A 12,382-nucleotide genomic window follows, 5' to 3' on the forward strand; every position below is an offset into this window, starting at 1 on the left:
AGCTGTCCTCTCTGACTTCCCCTCACATGCCTTGTGTTCCTCAGCTTCCCCTCCTAGGTCCTACAGTGACTGAGGAGGGAAAGAGCAGAACATTACCCCAGAATGGTTTTCCCAGGGAAGAGCCCGGAGCACAAGTGTCTCCATCTGTCCTTTGTCTCTGTTGGAGCCACCTAGGACCAGAAATTGTATTAATAGTTAAGAGTCGCTGGACAGGAGCTGACCCTCTTGACTCATGTCTCTTGCCATTGCCTTCTAGGCAAGTAGCCTGCAGTATGAAATGCTGCTGCTGACGGATTCTATCTCCAAGGAGGACAGCTGCTGGGAGCTCCGGTTACGCTGTGGTGAGTTAGGGGATTTTCAGAGAAAGGAAAGGAGGCTCCAAGGAGCAGTCCTGGCCGGACTGGGAGGGGAGGAGGGAAACTGATGCTTGGGCTGCCTCTGCAGAGCAGATGTGTAGTGTTCCTGATTGTGACTCTGCCTTTCCTGACCATCCCTAGCTCTCAGCCTTTTCCTCATGGCTGTGAACATTAAGACTCCTGTGGTGGTTGAGAACATTACCCTCATGTGCCTGAGGATCTTGCAGAAGCTGATAAAACCACCTGCTCCCACTAGCAAGAAGAACAAGGTACTGGGCCAAGCAGGGGTCTAACAAGGAAGGGCAGGGCGGCCGCCCTCCTCATTCCCTGGCAGTGTGCCCTGCCTCCTCATGGTCTCCGCTTTGCCTTGAGCCCACCTGCCCTGAGAGGCTCCAGTGCAGCCTTTGCCTTAGTTCAGCAGATATGGGTTGGGATTTTTGAGAAGGATGGTTCAAGTAAAATAAACATGAAACTGCAAAGCAGAGAGCAAAGTGGCTAGCTATGAAGGATGAACTCTCTCCAGTCATGTTAGATAACTTGCAGCCCCCAGAAAGCATTGTGTCCTTCCTACCCCTGTGCCTTTGCACATGCAGTGCTGTGCAGTGATAGAAATCCCAGGCTCTGAAGCAGACTTTCTGAGTTCAAATTCCAGCGCTTCCATTTATTAGCATCGTGATGTTGGGCAAGTCGTTCCTTAGTTTCCCCGTCTATAAAATGGGAATATAGTCTCCACCTTGAAGTGTTGTGAAAAATAAATGACATAATGCAGACTAAGTGATCAAAACGGTGTCTGCCTAAGTTAATCCTTAACAAATGTTAGCTGTGGCTATCTCCTGCTTTCTTTGCCTAGAATGTTTTCCTTCACTTTGTTAGCTGCTCCTTAGAGGGTCAGTTCTCTACTAGGCTAGCTGTGAGCTCCTTGAATCCAGGGACTGGACCATCTTAGTAATACTTTTTATGTCTAGTATATAGGATGGTATAACATCTATAATAGCTGCTTAGTAAATTATTATTAAGTGAATAAATGAAACCAAGTTTTTATCCTAAAATAACTGTAGCTGAGCCACAGATTGACTTGCTTGTATCAGCTTTTGAATTGGGAGGCCATAGTTCTTTCTTTGGGCCATGCCTAAGGCTCTGCCACCAATTTGCCCTGGATTGGGCCTTGGGTCCTTCTGACTCCTGTTCTGTCTGATGGGCCATCCCTTATGGGCAACAGAGTCCTCATGGCAGGAAGATTCCTTTTTGAGTGCCAAGCACTAGGGTTATGATGTGGGGAAGCTGGACATTGAAGCTGCCTTCAGAAAAGGCAGCATGGGGCACTCTGCTTCCTTCCCTTTGATGGAGGAATTATTTCCCCCCAGATTCCCAGCAACTAAAATCAGCCCTTGGTTGAGAAGAGGACACCCATCCCTGTATGACCATCATTGTTTCCACAGTGTGAGGCAAAGGGAGATTTTTCACGGAATTACTTGCCCTGTAAGGACTGAGGCCTGGTGTGGATGTTCACAGTGTGCTCCGTGTAACTTAGCGAGAGCAGCAGTTCCTAAAATCTGGCTCACAGACTCCGGGGTGTTCTTGAGACTGTCAAAGATCTGTGAGGACAAAGTTATTTTCATAATTGTCCTAAGACACTATTTGCCCCTGTAATTCTTCTGATGTTTGTGCTGACGGTAGAAAACCTTTGCTGCTGGGGAGACGGCCGGTGCCTTAGGTTGACGAGGCGGTGGCCCCGTGCAGTTCTTCACTGCCACCCGGTTTCATCAAGAATATCCTTGATGAAACAGTACAAATTAATTTTATTAAATCTCCACTCTTGGGTACTAATCTATTTAATGCTCAGTGTGACAAAATGAGTACACAGAAAGCGCCTCTGCTGCACCCCAAGTACAGCAGTTGTGCTGAGAAAAGGCACTTGTGTGAGATGCAAGCCAAACCAGCTGCCTTTCCGTGGATCTCCGCTTGTGCTTGAAAAAAATGGCTGATGGGCAAATTGTGGTTGTTCAGGCTTAGGTATTTGGCAGATTTTTCCTCAAAATGAATGAAGTGAGCTTTAAGAAGAACTGACATAACTGTGTAAACCAGTGTTTTCTAAATGACCAATGCATGTTATAGTATCCTGCCGGGTAAAAGATGAAGGTTAGTGTAATGAAGTATGAAAAGTTTATTGATGTGATTTCAGAGTCCATACTACAGCGAATCTTTCAGACCCTATAATTTGTTGAGTTTTGGTATAGTCTCAACGAAAAAAATCCACAACTAGTTGAAAAAGGTATTAAAATATTCTTTCCTTTTCCAACTGTATATCTGTATGAGGCCAAATGTTTTTCATATACTTCAACCAAAACAACCTGTCATGACACTTTGACCATAGAAACCGATATGAGAATCCAGATGTCTTATAAAGCAGTCATTAAACAATTATCAAAAATGTAAAACAGTGCCACGTCTTTCTGTAGGTTATTTTTGTTTTGGAAAATATAAAATTTAGGTTGACAAATAATAGATTTACTCTTCTTTTTCAATGAATTAACAAATATCTTCAGAATTTCTCAGTGTTTTATTTTTTATTTTTTTTTGAGACAGGGTCCCATTCTGTCACCCAGGCTGGAGTGCAGTGGTATGATCTCGGCTCACTGCAAACCCTGCCTCCTGGGTGCAAGCAATCCTCCTGCCTCAGCCCCCTTAGTAGCTGGGACTACAGGCATATACTACCATGCCCAGCTAATTTTTTTGTATTTTGTATCGAAATGGAGTTTCACCATATTAGCCAGGCTGGTCTCGAACTCCTGGACTAAAGCATCATCTGTCTGCCTTGGCCTCCCAAAGTGCTGGGATTATAGGCGTGAGTCACCGCGCCCGGCCAGTTTTCGTTTTTAACATGAGAAATGGCAATAGATACAACCATGTAAAGCAAAGCTCTCTGGAGTCCGTAATAATTTTCGAAGATTGTAACAGGGTTCTGAGGCCAAACAGCTTGAGACGCGCTGGACTGGAGTGTCATCTATGGCTCTCTCTCTGCAGGCTGCTTCTGGTTAGTGACAATTTGCATTCTGGAGGCTGCTTGTGACCCTTGGAAGGTTTATGCTTAGGAAACTGCAAATCAGCCGTGGGACAGGAATTAGTGTATGTGCTATAGGATTGTAGGAAGCCAGCCACAGCTTCTGCTGCACAATAAAAATGAGTGACCTTAAGCTCAATGTGGAGATGCTGCTGCTAAATTGGATCAAAATGGTTTAACAGGAACACATATTTGGGCATAAAAGATACACATGTTGATCCTCCTGATCTTCTTGCCTTTGCACATCACCCCCTGGGGCACCAGTGCCATGCTGTTGGGGCTATGGCTCAGGTGTGCCCTTGAGCGCCCTCACCTTGCTCCACTTGCCTTCTCCAGGATGTCCCCGTCGAGGCCCTCACCACGGTGAAGCCATACTGCAATGAGATCCATGCCCAGGCTCAACTGTGGCTCAAGAGAGACCCCAAGGCATCCTATGATGCCTGGAAGAAGTGTCTTCCTATCAGAGGTATGTCTTCAAGACGCCGGGAAGTCCTGCCTGTGCTCTGACAGCTCTGCCTTCTGTCACTCTCATTTACTTACCTACCCCTGCAACCCTTGGCCTTGCAGGGATAGATGGCAATGGGAAAGCCCCCAGCAAATCAGAGCTCCGCCATCTCTATTTGACTGAGAAGTATGTGTGGAGGTGGAAACAGTTCCTGAGTCGTCGGGGGAAGAGGACCTCCCCCTTGGATCTCAAACTGGGGCATAACAACTGGCTGCGACAAGTGAGTGGCCACTTCTGGACTCTCCACCCCCTGCACACCTGACCCCAGACTCTGAGCAATATGTTTCTGCCCCCCACCATGTGTCTGCGCTGCCATCTCTTCTTTCTCTTTGCTCTTCTTGCTTCCTTTCAAATAGGGAGTGAGTACAGGTTCTTGGTTGTAGCTGTTGGGCTAGCATGGTGGACTGGCCGAAACAGAACTTCCTCTGCTTATCTTAACACGCTCCTTGTGCTTTCTGCTTTCCTCCCTGACCATAGTCCCTTTTCTCCTTCCATTTTTCATATCTTCTGCTGTCCTTCCTCTCCCTCCTCTCTCTAGCTAAAGTAATTCTGTTAGGTAATCCATTTGTCCATTGATATATAAAATAAGAAATACTTGGTTTACATTTAAATGAAAGTATTCAGCATATAAGTGTCCCCAAAAAAGAATGATCAGCATCTTTGCTAAGGAAGATCCCTTTTTCCTACTTCACTTATTGTAGGTATGTTCTTCACATCTCCTGATGGAGAAGTCTCCAGGCAGAAGCAGGGCTCTTTCACAGCCCCTTTCCCCATCTAAAACAGTAGAGTCTTGTGTTAGCTGGTGATTTTTACGTCTTAACATTTTCCTAGAGAGGTGCCCAGAAGACCTCTCCTAGATGGGTGGCAGTTGACTGCCCTCCTGGGGGCCTGGTGAGGCAGGGCATCCTCTGAGCCTACGACCCCTTCTCTCCCCTGTCCTGCAGGTGCTTTTCACTCCAGCAACGCAGGCCGCACGGCAGGCAGCCTGTACCATTGTGGAAGCTCTGGCCACCATTCCCAGCCGCAAGCAGCAGGTCCTGGACCTGCTTACCAGGTACTATTTGGGAGTGGGATGAGGAGTGTGGTTAGACTTCCTCTAGAGCCTTTTTATCTTCCCCGGGGGAATCCATGGATCAGGGTAATGAGAGGCACACCTCTGGGTAGAAGACCCCAGAAACAACAAAGTGTTAAAAAGCTGACTTTTAGAGATGGTAGTGGTGGTGGTGGTGGTTGTGGTGAGGGTGTTAGCAGCAGCAGCAGCTAATATTTGAGATCTTATGCAGCTAATATTGATCGAGATTGAGTGCATAAATGCTTGGCATGCATTATCTTATTTAATTCTCTCATAGCAATCAGTGCCAAAATATGAATGCTTAGATTCTGTGGCATTCACTCCCTGCAGTGTGCTCTGAATGCTTCCTAGGTGTGGGAAATTCCCATGTGGGAATTGGAGCTGTCTTGGATGCTGTTCCTCCACCCTCTAGGAAGCAGGAGGGACAGACAGCAGAAGACAGGAAAGATTGGGAGGAGAAAGGGGAGCCTTGGAGCTGTTCGAAATGCTAGAGTTCTTGACTAGAGTGCCCTGTCCCTCTTGGTGGCAGTTACCTGGATGAGCTGAGCATAGCTGGGGAGTGTGCAGCTGAGTACCTGGCTCTCTACCAGAAGCTCATCACTTCCGCGCACTGGAAAGTCTACTTGGCAGCTCGGGGAGTCCTACCCTATGTGGGCAACCTCATCACCAAGGTATCCTACCCTATTGCCCAAGAGAGCCCCTTCCCTAATTCCCCCTTCATTGTACCTTGATGTAAACTCTACTATGGTGTTTTGTTTGTTTGTTTTTGCTGAGAAGAAATATTTGTTGAAGGTGTTTGGAAATATTTTTATGACTTCATTGTATTTATTATATGGCTGTAGCAAACTCTTGGGAGCATTTGGACTGTTTACAGTTTTTAAGCAATCCCTTACCAGCGCTGTGACTGTTGGCCTCCTGGAAAGGAGTTCTGCAAGGGTTCGATTAAGAAGATGTAACTACTGAGTGTCTGGTGCTGCAAGCTCCTGGGACAGTGGTGGAGGTAACTGGTATCCTTGGCAGTGATATCACACTGACTGCACTTGTCATCCTGTTTAGGAAATAGCTCGTCTGCTGGCGCTGGAGGAGGCTACCCTGAGTACCGATCTGCAGCAGGGTTATGCCCTTAAAAGTCTCACAGGTAAAGAGAGCCACCTGGACCTTCCTTTAGGGCATCCTGAATCTGTTTAGGGACAACCCTTAGTTCCTTGGGTGCTGGGGTTGACTCTCTTCTCTCTGGTACTGACCTTAGTGCAGATTTAAGCTCTGCATTTTTTTTCTGTATTGATATGTTTATGATTTTGAGACCCTGCTTGCTATTGACTGTTTCCGCTTGTTGAACACCTGCTCTGTGCCATGCACAAAGATAGATTTTCCCTGCTTTTTGAGTTGCTCATAATCTTTTGAGACACAGACCTTCCTACGTTTTCATCCAGAGCTCTCACAGCAACATTTTCCTGTCTCCACAGGCCTTCTCTCCTCCTTTGTTGAGGTGGAATCCATCAAAAGACATTTTAAAAGTCGCTTGGTGGGTACTGTGCTGAATGGATACCTGTGCTTGCGGAAGCTGGTGGTGCAGAGGACCAAGCTGATCGATGAGACGCAGGACATGCTGCTGGAGATGCTGGAGGACATGACCACAGGTAGCACTGCCCAGTGGCCTGGAGCCTAAGGCACTGTCCCTTCTGGGGCTGCCGAGGTGCATTCGACCAATTTCCCCCAGTTCCACAGATCCAGAGGAGGGGTGGCAAACATCTCCCTGCATTCAAAGGGAGACTCATTTCTTGACAAAGTGTTGGCTCTTGGAATTTTAAATTCTAGAGCTGGGCTCAGTCACTTTGGATTTTTCATGTTGAGCTTATAGAGTGGTGCAAGGTCAAAGGCTCTCTCATTGGTGTCTTCTATCAGTCTGGAAAATTCTCAGCCGTTGTCTCTTTAATCCCCTCTGCTGTATTCTCTTTCTTTTCCTTGTGAAACTCCATTTTCACTCTGTCATCCATATCTCTCCATCTCTCATAATGTTCATCTCATTGTGTATTTATGCTGCATTTTTGACAATTTGTTCAGTTCAGTTTTTCTTCACTATGTGCAAATGTTTAATCTACCTGTTGAATTCTTGTGGTTCTAGATTTTATGGTCTCTTTTTTATTTTTTATTTTTTGAGACTAAGTTTCACTCTTGTTGCCCAGGCTGGAGTGCAGTGACGCGATCTCGGCTCACCGCAACCTCTGCCTCCAGGGTTCAAGCGATTCGCCTGCCTCAGCCTTACTGAGTAGCTGGGATTACAGGCATGCACCACCACGCCCAGCTAATTTTGTATTTTTAGTAGAGACGGGATTTCTCCATTTTGGTCAGGCTGGTCTCGAACTCCCGACCCCAGATGATCCGCCTGCCTCGTCCTCCCAAAGTGCTGGGATTACAGGTGTGAGGTCTCTTTTTAAAAATTCACATTTCCCTCCTTTATATGATCTATAAGCATATTAAACATTTGTGTCTGATAATTCTAAAATTTGAGATATTTACATGCCTGATTCTGCAGTTTGTTATTTTGGCTCTTGCTGATGATACCTTAAAGTCTTGTTGTGTTTTATGAGTTTTGACTGTGACCTCATATTTTTTAGCTTTATCTGTGGAAATTCTTTAGGACTGGGCCAAAGACGGGTTTCTCCAGAGGAGGTAAAGAACTGCTTCTGTGAGGCAGTGCAGGGTACTGCTGTCCCAGTTCTGAGCCTCACGATTTTCAGACCTCCTAGGTAGTGAGAGGTTTGAGCCACAAACCCCTATAAGGGGACAGCTCATTACAAGTTTTCAGAGGAGATTTTTCCCTGCCACTTGATGGTAAAGTTTAAGGAAAGTCAATTTCCTCAGTTATTTGGTTGGGGGAAAGGGATAGCTGATCTCTGCACCAAGGATGTAGCTCTTTGGGGTACTAGATTTGTATTTGTGGGGCATGGGGTTGGGGGTTCCTGCTAGACTCTTTGCCTCAGTGGATTCGGGGCTTTATCCACCTCTCAAATCTGGGCAGGGCGTGGAAACCAAAGCTCACCGCAAAAACTGACTCGTGTTTTGCTTATCTCCCTGGCTTCCCGATTTCTCTTAGTTTATGGCTTTTGGCTGTTCTGTGTTAGTGTGGCAGTTCACTGATACATTTTTATTCAACACTTTAAATTGTTTTTGAGTGGTGGAGAGTGAGGAGTAGGTCAGGGAACCTCGTTTGCCTTATTGCCCAAAATGGAACTCTTTCTGATGCCATTTTCATCATGCCATACTGAGCTGGTTTGTGACTTTGTCAGGGACCTTTACCTTTTTTTTTAATTTTAATTCAGACCCACCCAGTAATGCAACAGTGGGACTTTTTTTTTTTTCCCAAAGTTTCACTCTGTCACCCAGGCTGGGGTACAGTGGTGTAATCGAGGCTCACTGTAACTTCCGCCTTCTGGGCTCAAACCATCCTCCCACCTCAGCCTCCTGAGTAGCTGGGACTATAGGCGTGTGCCACCATGCCCAGCTAATTTTTGTATTTTTTGTAGAGATGGCATTTCGCCACATTGCCTAGCCTGGTCTCCAGCTTTTGAGCTCAAAGTGCTCACAAGACCTTATTTTTTAAAGACCATATTTTCTCACCTTCATGTTACTTTTAAGTTGTGTTTTTTCGCTTATAGAGGACAGTCCACCTAATCTTTTAGAATGAAGCTAAAAACTAACTATAACTTCCTTTTGATTTGACTGGAACACAGGATTATTTGACATTTTCTGAGTGCCTGTTTTGGGCAAGAGATGCTAGTTAAATAAGGCACAGTCCCTCTCCTTGAGGAGGTTATATCCTGAGAGAGAGCAAGACGTGTACACAGCCAACCATGATGAAGTGTGTGGACTTGGGTGTTATGGGTTTCAAACTGAATGTGGTCTGAGGATAAAATCAATCAGTATCAGATTTCCAATTTGAACTATTGATATTGCCATGTAGGGCATTTAAAGACTTAACAGGCAGAAATAATTTGTCAGTGATGGTACTTCAATTAGAATTCTCATTTCACCTTCCATGGGAGAGGCTCTTTCCTAACTTGGCCGCTTTGATTTCTGGCAGGTACAGAATCAGAAACCAAGGCCTTCATGGCTGTGTGCATTGAGACAGCCAAGCGCTACAATCTGGATGACTACCGGACCCCGGTGTTCATCTTCGAGAGGCTCTGCAGCATCATTTATCCTGTAAGCAGTGCGGTGCTTCCCATGGCTCTCGAGTGTCAGCACGGCCCACTTTGCCATGAAGCCTCTTGGTGATTCATTAAAGTTATGGGGAATTGTACCAGCTGTGGGCCACTTAGTCATTAGTGAAAGAAGATCCACCGCCATAAAAGTGAAGCAACTTCATAATTTTCCTCTTGCTAACGATGGGACATTTAATGACCTTCCTTGGTCTTATTTCCTAGATTCAAGTAAAGAATCATGTTTTTTTAAAAACTAGGTCTAACCTCCATTACCAAAATCCCATTGCATATCAATCCAACATACTGTGGAAGAAGCAGTATTGAGCTAGAATATAAAGATATTTTTACTCTCTTCCTTCTTTAGCTGCCCTGTATTTTGTGCACACGTGCAGTGTGTGTTTTTTTCCCTAGCCTGAACTGTGTAGAAGCACAGTATCATCCAGAGAACCCTTCCTGCTATTGAGGAAAGATGAACACTAGTATCATGAGCTAGCAATGAGAGCTCATTGGGGGTGTGTACCTGAGTGTCATGTCCCATAGAGAAGCCCTTTTCTTGACTTCAGGGTCATCAGTGACAAAGTCCTCTGGCCCCAAATTGGTTAGCATCACATGAGACCAGCAGGAGGAGGAAGGAAAGTCCCTCCTCGCACCCCTTCCCCGATTTTTTAATATATCTCTCATATGTCACTCCTTGTCTGCTTGTTTTGTTAGGCTTTATCTCCTAATCCACCCTGGGGTTTCAGGGGAGATGCTTGATATTTTAGTCTACTTGAGTTTGTTTAGATTTTTGGAAGTACCTCTGAGTTTCCTGTCCTTTATATCTTTAAATGTTTGGGGGGCTTGCTGAGTTTGGTGTGTTTTCCTCCAGTGTCCGTGGAACAAGGTAGCATAGTATAAATCTCCACCTCTGCCATCCCTTCTGATGCACCCTTCTGTCTGTCCTCCAGGAGGAGAATGAAGTCACTGAGTTCTTTGTGACCCTGGAGAAGGATCCCCAACAAGAAGACTTCTTACAGGGCAGGATGCCTGGGAACCCGTATAGCAGCAATGAGCCAGGCATCGGGCCGCTGATGAGGGATATAAAGAACAAGATTTGCCAGGACTGTGACTTAGTGGCCCTCCTGGAAGATGACAGTGGCATGGAGGTAATGACCATAGGACAGTGCTGCCCACGTTTACGATTAGGGGATTCCTCCTAGGCTAACCAAATCCAGGTGCTTCTTCCTAGTAGCAGATTAACTTGGGGCAGGTGGCCTTCAGTTTCTCCACTCTGTAAGTTGGGGTTAATGATTCCCACCTTTCTACCTCACCTAGTGCTAAGGTTAATAACCTGTAAAGGGCTCTGCCCAGTGCCTGGCAGGAAGTAAGCATATTGTTAGTGGCTGCTGGTTGTAGTGGTGGTGGGTATTTATTATTGTTATTACCTCTGGCAGAGACTTCTCGGTGAGTCTGAGTTACCTGAGCCCCCTAAATATTGGCGTTTTACCCCCTGTGCAGGTTTATGTCCCTGTGTCAGTTACTTTCTGGCAGACCCTTGAGGGTCTGACATTTTTACATAGTGAAAAGCCTTTTCTGGTGCTGAGCCTGCAGGAGAAGGTCCCCAGTGGGTGTGTCTAAGCTGGAGCCTGTGTGTGGGTTAGGGATGTTAGCAGCCCCTGAAATTGTGCACAAAATTCTGTGTGTTTTTCATACATGAGGATTTTTTAAGAGTGGGAGAGTTGATAGGTCCATGACATATAAAAATTGTGAATTTATCAACCATTGCCGTAAGGTGCCCTTTGCTCTTGGATTTTACTTGTCTTACAATTATTTGGAATAACAGCTTCACCTGCTTTTCTGTTCAGCTTCTAGTGAACAATAAAATCATTAGTTTGGACCTTCCTGTGGCTGAAGTTTACAAGAAAGTCTGGTGTACCACGAATGAGGTATGTGCCTGCTTTCTCGTTTGGAGGTGTGGTTTCACTTTTCTGACTTATGCAGACTTGTACCAGCAGGAGCCATTGTTCATCATCACTTACCTGGCTTGTAGCAGCTCTCTAAGGCTTTACTGTCCCTGTTTGGGGTTGTGTGGAGAAAACCAATCTTGTTTTCCTTTGGAGGCATCTGACTAATGGAGGGACATTTAATGACCTTCATGAAGCTTCAGGAAAGCAAAAGCATTTTGCTGGGCTGTGCAAGTTGTCAAACCCCAAGGACTGAAAGCCAGGGGGTGTCGAAGGAGGCTCTGTGCTGGGAATGCTTGCTGTCTTGTTCCCTTCAATATAGACACCTCTCAGCTGAGATTAGTTCTCAGCTTTTATGGGCGTGCTCGCTTAGTAGAACATTTTTCCAGTAGCTGTGTCAAGGAGCATCATTTCTGTTTTACTAGTTGGGGAATGGAGGCTCAAACAGGCAGTTGTTCTTGAGGAGGGGAAAAGGGAAATGAAGGAAGTCCAGCACTCTGGGCCTTTTGGCCATCACGAGTGATGCTGTTTGTCCACTTATGGAAGTATTAGATGGTCCCCTTCACCTTTCCCTCCTTTCTTACTCTCTGTTCCTTCCATTCCTCTCTTCCTGTTTCTTTTTCTTCCCCTCCATTTCTCTCTCCCCCTGCCATTTCTTCCCTTCTCTTGTTTCTATTGGGAGGAGAGGTCTTTAGCACATGAATCAGATAAGTAACTTAATTACAGCAAACTAGTGTAGCAGGGATGCACAGCAAACTTTTCTAGACTTGGTCCCAAATACTTCTGTAGAGTTTGAGAAACTAAATTGGCAGTATGCTATTTGTAGATTTTGACCTTCAATTTGTTACATATTTCCACCTCTCTCCTTTCTTTTCTCCCACTGGGCTGGGAATCCTGATCACTGTTGACTGTTGGTCTACTGCCAGTGGGGTCGTTGTTGCACTGTTGGCTGAGGGACAGGCAGAGAACTGTCCCAGCCAATACCTCTTGTTACAGACATTGTAGCATCAAAACAGAACAATACAGATTTAATCCCTGATGCATATAAAAAATTAAGACAAAGCTTCTGTGGGCACTCTTGTAAATGGTGGTAGTGAACCCACAGAATGCACAAGGGTATCTCCCTTGAATGGTGAAGCAAGATAGAAGTTGAGAATCATTTGCCCCTCACATTGATGTGCTTAATCCAGTTAGAAGGTTTTCTGGCAAAGTTCTGAGTTTGTGACAGCCTATGTTCTGG

At 45.6% G+C, this 12,382-nt stretch overlaps 1 protein-coding gene across 33 annotated transcripts in view; it reads left to right on the forward strand.

Moving 5' to 3' along the window:
* The window catches only part of UBR4 (ubiquitin protein ligase E3 component n-recognin 4), a 136,161-nt gene that overhangs the window by 99,358 nt on the left and 24,421 nt on the right, over positions 1 to 12,382 (forward strand). For all 33 annotated transcript variants that reach the window (XM_055385985.2, XM_055385998.2, XM_055386063.2 and 30 more), the window contains 11 exons: positions 257 to 341; positions 498 to 625; positions 3,754 to 3,883; positions 3,985 to 4,142; positions 4,867 to 4,976; positions 5,524 to 5,665; positions 6,051 to 6,132; positions 6,461 to 6,634; positions 9,079 to 9,200; positions 10,147 to 10,344; positions 11,044 to 11,124. In XM_055385985.2, coding sequence (XP_055241960.2) covers positions 257 to 341; positions 498 to 625; positions 3,754 to 3,883; positions 3,985 to 4,142; positions 4,867 to 4,976; positions 5,524 to 5,665; positions 6,051 to 6,132; positions 6,461 to 6,634; positions 9,079 to 9,200; positions 10,147 to 10,344; positions 11,044 to 11,124 — 1,410 coding nt within the window. The remainder of the gene's footprint in view (positions 1 to 256; positions 342 to 497; positions 626 to 3,753; positions 3,884 to 3,984; positions 4,143 to 4,866; positions 4,977 to 5,523; positions 5,666 to 6,050; positions 6,133 to 6,460; positions 6,635 to 9,078; positions 9,201 to 10,146; positions 10,345 to 11,043; positions 11,125 to 12,382) is intronic.

Source organism: Gorilla gorilla, chromosome 1, assembly GCF_029281585.2.
Source record: "Gorilla gorilla gorilla isolate KB3781 chromosome 1, NHGRI_mGorGor1-v2.1_pri, whole genome shotgun sequence".
In the NCBI taxonomy this organism is placed as follows: Eukaryota; Metazoa; Chordata; class Mammalia; order Primates; family Hominidae; genus Gorilla; species Gorilla gorilla.